General features: G+C 46.3%; 1 protein-coding gene across 1 annotated transcript; it reads left to right on the top strand.

Moving 5' to 3' along the window:
- Positions 1-312: 312 nt before the first annotated feature.
- LOC123498199 lies at positions 313-3,981 on the top strand. The gene is made up of 3 exons (XM_045245365.1): positions 313-1,236; positions 1,419-2,086; positions 3,825-3,981. Exons 1-3 carry the CDS (start codon positions 313-315, stop codon positions 3,979-3,981), a joined length of 1,749 nt encoding a protein of 582 aa, XP_045101300.1.
- The last annotated feature ends 2,900 nt before the right edge of the window (positions 3,982-6,881 follow it).

Below are 6,881 nucleotides of genomic sequence, written 5' to 3' on the forward strand. Positions count from 1 at the left end.
CACCCCACCCCTACATGCCTGCCTCCTACAACTATACAACAGCAGCTGGCAATCGGGACAGTTTCCATCCACCTGGAAACCCGCCATCCTCATCCCCATCCACAAGCCTGGAAAGGACCCTACACTCCCCTCAGCATACAGGCCCATCACCCTCCTCTCCTGCATCGGGAAGCTGCTGGAGAGGTTAGTCAACACCCACCTCACCTGGTGGTTAGAAGCTAACATCAAGCTAGCAGAGGAGCAGTGTGGCTTCCACCCTCACTGGAGTATCCTGGATATCACATCTGTGACACTTACCGCCAGTGTCAAGTCATGACGGCCCTCTTCCTTGACCTGGAGGGAGCATTTGATTCAGCACCACATGAGGGCATCCTGTACAAGCTGGCACTCATGGGTATCACTGGCACCACCCTTGCCTGGGTGCGCGACTTCCTCACCGGTCGCTCATTCCAAGTGGCCGTTGGTGCATCACTGTCACCTTCCCAAGGAATTCATCGTGGCGTACCTCAGGGATTCATTCTCAGGCCCCTTCTGTTCAATGTTCTTCTCTCTGACCTACAGGTTCACCTTCTCCTCTATGCTAATGACATTACCATCGTCAGTCGAGCACCCACACTTTCCGAGGCTCAGGACCACCTGCAGGAGGCTGCCACCGCCTTGGGTGCATGGATGACAACCTGGGGGCTACAAGTTAGTGCCTTAAAGAGCTCTCTCATGTGTTTCACCATGAGAAAGCTTCCAACTCCACCTACTGTCACCTTAAGTGGGGAGGTTGTTCCATACTCAACCTCACACACCCTCCTTGGACTGCGGCTGGATGGCCCTCGCCTCTCCTGGGTAAATCACATCAGTTATCTCCGTACCTCTTGCAACAAACGCCTGGATGTGATGAAGCAAATAGCTGGCATCTGCTGGGGAGCCAGTTGTGACCTGCTCCTCCACTACTATAAGACCACCATCAGGGCCAAAATGCAGTATGCCAGCTGCTTCTATGGGTCAGCTGCCTACTCCAACCTCCTCAAGCTTGACCCCATTCAGAATGCTGCCTTGAGGATCCTTATGGGGGCCATGAGATCCTCCCGAGTTGTTTCTCTACATGCAGAGAATGATGTTTCTCCACTGTCCACCCATAGATGGATGACCTTGTGCCAACAATACAACAGGATACTGGACCTACCTGCTTCCCATCCCCTCTCTACCCTCCACTCCAACTCAGGGGTGGATCAGCAAGCTCCTGTATGGCTCCCCGCTGCCCGTCAGCCACTAATAGTGCATGCCCTGCTCAGCCTAACCATTCTCCACTTACCACCACCACCTCCACAGCCTGTCAACCCCTACTCACCTTTTCCTTCATGACTGGACGTCTCCCATAATTTTGCTCTCCACGTTCCTGGATTTCCTCACAAACCATCTGTGAGTGGATTAGCAGCACCCCACTTCCAAAAGCTGGAGATGCCTCCCTGCCCTCCTCGGCAGCAGCTATATATGACGCCAGTACAGCTATCTGTAAGACATGGAGGCTTCCTGAGTACACAGATGTCCTTACCACGGAGCTCTTTGCCCTTCTCTGGGCCCTCATCTACCTTTGCACCTCTCACCCGAAGTCCATGGTGGTAATTTACACCAACTCCCGCTCATCTCTCTCTCTCCTCCTGTCCTGGCAGCCATCCTCCGCCACAACCCTCGTCCACTCCATCCAGAGCACCTTCCTCCATCTCCTGAACACTGGCTGGGATATCACTTACCAGTGGGTGCCTTCCCACAGGGGCATCCAGGGGAATGAGGTGGTGGATGCTGCTGCCAAGATGGCCTTAACCCATGTAAACATTACCCCCCTACCCCTCCAGCTTTATTCTGCCAAACGGCTCATATCTCGCCTCTGCCACTCATCCTGGGACTCTTCACTCAACACCGCTCTCCGAGTCACCTCTATGGGCCTTTACTGTAGTGACTCATCTCCACAGCCTTGGGTCAGGAAACAGTCCCGCATCCTAGATGTAGCACTCACCTGCCTCCGTCTGGGCCACACAAGACTCACAGCACACCTGCATTGCCTGGGTCTATCATCAGACCCCTACTGTCCCTGGTGCAGGACAGTCGAGGAAACCATCGAACTTCCTTTTTTTTTTTTTTTTTTTTTTTTTAACGTAGGGAAGAGGGCCAGTCGAGGGCAAAAAAAAAAGAAAGTTAGGAAAAAGCCCACTTGAGCGCTGGCTCTCCAAAGAGTACAAAAAGTGCCAAAACTGTCAGCCAGAATTAGGGAAGCAAATGCCTCGATACCTCCCTCTTAAAAGAAGACAAGTTGTAGGAATTCGGAAATACAGATGCAGGGAGGGAGTTCCAGAGTTTACCAGTGAAAGGGATGAATGATTGAGCGTACTGGTTAACTCTTGCATTAGAGAGTTGGACAGAATAGGGATGAGAGGAAGAAGAAAGCCTTGTGCAGCGTGGCTGCAGGAGGAGGGGAGGCATGCAGTTAGCAAGATCAGTAGAACAGTTACCATGAAAATAGCGATAAAATATAGAAGGGGATGTAACATTTCGGCATTGAGAAAGAGACTGAAGACAGTTAGTCAGAGGAGGGGAGTTGATGAGACGAAGAGCTTTTGATTCCACCCCATCAAGCAAAGTTGTGTGACTGGAACCCCCCCAAACATGCGAAGAGTACTCCATACAGGGACGGATAAGGCTCTTATACAGAGTAAGCAGTTGGAGGGGCGAGAAAAACTGGCGGAGGCACCTCAGAACACCTAATTTCATAGAAGCTGTTTTAGCAAGAGATGAGATGTGAAGTTTCCAGTTAAGATTATGAGCAAAGGACAGACCGAGGATATTCATTGTGGAAGAGGGAGACAGTTGAGTGTCATTGAAGAAGAGGGGATAGTTGTCTGGAAGGTTGTGTCGAGTTGATAGATGGAGGAATTGAGTTTTTGAGGCATTGAAAACTACTAGATTTTCTCTGCCCCAATTGGAAATTTTAGAAAGATTGGAAGTCAGGCGTTCCGTGGCGTCCCCGCGTGATCTGTTAATTTCCTGAAGGGTTGGACGTCTCTGAAAGAACGTGGAAAGATGTAGGGTGGTATCATCAGCGTAGGAGTGGCTAGGGCAAGAAGTTTGGTTAAGAAGGTCATTAATTACAGGGACGGATAAGGGTCTTATATAGAGTAAGCAGTTGGAGGGGCGAGAAAAACTGGCAGAGGCGCCTCAGAACACCTAATTTCATAGAAGCTGTTTTAGCAAGAGATGAGATGTGAAGTTTCCAGTTAAGATTATGAGCAAAGGACAGACCGAGGATATTCATTGTGGAAGAGGGAGACAGTTGAGTGTCATTGAAGAAGAGGGGATAGTTGTCTGGAAGGTTGTGTCGAGTTGATAGATGGAGGAATTGAGTTTTTGAGGCATTGAAAACTACTAGATTTTCTCTGCCCCAATTGGAAATTTTAGAAAGATCGGAAGTCAGGCGTTCCGTGGCGTCCCGCGTGATCTGTTAATTTCCTGAAGGGTTGGACGTCTCTGAAAGAACGTGGAAAGATGTAGGGTGGTATCATCAGCGTAGGAGTGGATAGTGCAAGAAGTTTGGTTAAGAAGGTCATTAATGAATAATAGAAAGAGAGTGGGTGACAGGACAGAACCCTGAGGAACACCACTATTAATAGGTTTAGGAGAAGAACAGTAGCCGTCTACCACAACAGCAATAGAGCGGTCGGAAAGGAAATATGAGCTAAAGTTGCAGAGAGAAGGATAGAAGCCGTAAGAGGGCAGTTTTGAAATCAAAGCTATATGCCAGACTCTATCAAAAGCTTTTGATATGTCTGACGCAACAGCAACACTGCCCCCGCTTCCACTCCCACCATGTTGTGCTCCGTGATCACCTTGTTGCCTTGGGTGTGTCTACCTTTCATCTGCCCACCCTGCTGGCGGCGGCGAGCGTCCACTCCTCACACTGAGCTGCGGTTCTCCGCCTCACCTGCGTCTTCCTGAAGAAGTGTTGACAACTACCCCACCTGTGATCACCTCACAGGCCACCACCAAGGCTCATAGGATCTGTGAGATCGTCGAAGCCCGAAAACAACAACAACTGAACTACTTTTCACTGTTAGGCTACGACAAAAAATATATACGTATATATATATATATATATATATATATATATATATATATATATATATATATATATATATATATATATACAGTAAAGTCCCGGGTTACGTCGGTCTCGAGTTACGTCAAACTCGTAGTTATGTCAGTCCATTATAAGGCAATTTAAGATTAAAAAAATTGAAAATTTATAAGTCGTAAAGTGCGGGATTTATTGTTATTGTTGGTGGTTGCCCGCCACACCGCCCGCTTCACGCTTAAATACAATAACACCCTGCCTCAGTTCCACCACACCATCGCCCCTGGGAAGAGTGTTATCCTACTTCTGCGTTTACTGACTCAAGTTCTTAGTATCTTGCTCAATGGCACCAAAGAGAAAACTTCTTAATGACAGCAGTGATGCTAAGAAAAGGAAAACCATTATGCTACAAGAAATAGAGGACATAATTAAAAGACATGAGAAGGGAGGCAGCAGCTGTGTGTGAGGGAGGGAAGAAGAAAATGGGAAGCCCGTTACCATGACAACGGGGAGGTTGACGACTTTGAGGGCTCGCACACCCATCACAACAATAACAACTCCGGAGCCTTCACCTGGGCCACACGACACTCACAGCTGACTTGCACCGTCTGCGCCTGTCTGCTGATCCCTATTGCCCTTTCCTATTGCATTTCCTGCCCCGCTGCCCACGCTTCTACTCCCACCGCAATGCACTACGTTCCCAGCTGTCCACCCTGTGGGCGTCACAACATTCGACCTGCCCACCCGCCTGGCGGCCTCAGGCGTCCATCCCTCTCGGCAACCTACAGTCCTTCGCGTTCGTGGCCCTAATCAACAACAAAAACAAGCTTGTGTTTCATATTCCTACATAGTTGTAAATAATATAACAATATAACCTTTAACTTACCTGAATGACCATAAACAATGATTGGTTGAAAATTCGATAATATGCTTTGAAATGTACGGAAACTCGAGTTACGTACAAAATCGACTTACGTCATGTTTCAGGAATGTAACTCTGACGTAAACCGAGACCTTACTGTATGTATATATATATATATATATATATATATATATATATATATATATATATATATATATATACATTTATATATATATATATAAGCTTGAGCTTATAAGAAAGTGTGAGACAGGTATAGCTCACAGTGTCATTGCAGTACAAATGGCTGTCCCTAGATCAACAGTATCAACAGTTTGGAAGAACAGGGACAAGTGCAGGGGATCCTCACAATTCGATGGGGTTAGGGCAGTTTTTCCTTGGTTAAATCATCTTTTATTCAAATCGTGAAGCAATTTCTCCCATAGGATACTTAAGAATTAGGAGGGATAGGGACCAACATCCAGCCTAGACCTCCCAAACCATCACTATAACGTCTAAAAAACAGTAACTTAGACTAAATCAGTACTATTAAAGGCTTCATTTATATCTAACTTTTTTTATTAAACACATTAGAGTACTGTACAGTACATGTTTGAAATAAAAACACTTGCATGATGTAGCGGTCTCGCGGTACATGTCCCTGTTCTTCCAAATTGTTGATACTGTTGATCTAGGGACACCCATTTGTGCTGCAATGACACTGTGAGTTTTACCTGCCTCACACTTTCTTATAAGCTCAAGCTTATCTTTGAAAGACAGGAAATTGTGCTTCTTAGGGCTGGGGGCTAAAGGTGGCTTTGCATGGCATGGTTGAAGTGGCATGGAGGCAGGAGGTGGAACGGTGGAGCGTGGCCTGTCTGAACGCCGGCTGGGGCGAGATTGACGCAGATTAAGTTGGTTTACACTTCTGCCTGGCAGGCTGGCGGCGAATTTGGAGTGGCGGCGGATTTGACTGGGTGGGTGGCGCACGAGATATGAATGTCGAATTGTTGAGTCAGTCGGTTGAACCTTGAGAATTGGGTATTAATTAACCTAGTTCAAATTGGCGATAATTCGAACTGAACACTCGAATCATGAGGATCCCCTGTACCGCAAAATCGCTGCAAGTGTTCTTATTTCCAAAACATGTACTGTACAGCACCTTAATGTGTTTAATAAAAAAAGTTAGATATAAATGAAGCCTTTGATAGTACTGATTTAGTCTGTTAGTGTTTTTTAGTGGTTATAGTGATGTTTTGAGGGGCTTTAGGCTGGAGGTTGGTCCCTATCCCCCCTGATTCTTAAGTATCTTATGGGAAAAATTGCTTCATGATTCCAGTAAGTGCTGATTCGACTGATGAAAAACTGCCCTAACCCCGTCGAATTGTGAGGAGTCCCTGTACAATAATACCTTGAGATACAAACACCCCCCAACATACGATTTTTTTTTATATACAACGAAAAATTTCATGTAATTTACGCCTCGAAATATGAAAATATTTTTAAGATATGAATAGCCATTGGTAGGTGGTGCAGCAATCGCTCCGCTACCCGTGTCCACCCTAACATTCAGCCCTTGTTGTGTATCGTTGTTCATCCTTTCTGCATGTATGTGTCTGTGCTCCTCAGCAGTGTGTATTTTTTCTTAAGTTTTGTGAACTCAAGACCCTGTGATCATGGGTCCCAAAAGTAAAAGTTTGGCAAGAAACATACAAAATAGCCTGTATTCACATATTGATTACACTTGGAAATTCAATAAACAAGTGAGTACAAGTGGTATTCTGCCCACAAGCAACTCTTCCTCTTTGCGATGCAAAAAACCAGAAGTCTTTAGATGCTATGGTTACCAAAATATTACAGGTTGAATGAAGTGGTATCATCGGTGTAAATGGCCTTGTGTCCAAT

The sequence above is a fragment of the Portunus trituberculatus genome, chromosome 47, assembly GCF_017591435.1.
Source record: "Portunus trituberculatus isolate SZX2019 chromosome 47, ASM1759143v1, whole genome shotgun sequence".
Classification (NCBI taxonomy): domain Eukaryota; kingdom Metazoa; phylum Arthropoda; class Malacostraca; order Decapoda; family Portunidae; genus Portunus; species Portunus trituberculatus.

What these genes read in the sequence shown, in the direction of transcription:
- LOC123498199 (XM_045245365.1), top strand. Translation starts at nt 313, where the DNA reads ATGACGGCCCTCTTCCTTGACCTGGAGGGAGCATTTGATTCAGCACCA. An exon ending in GGGTGGATCAGCAAGCTCCT is followed by an intron (nt 1,237 to 1,418) that starts GTATGGCTCCCC and finishes ACCATCTGTGAG; the next exon opens with TGGATTAGCAGCACCCCACT. An exon ending in TCAGACCCCTACTGTCCCTG is followed by an intron (nt 2,087 to 3,824) that starts GTGCAGGACAGT and finishes CTGACGCAACAG; the next exon opens with CAACACTGCCCCCGCTTCCA.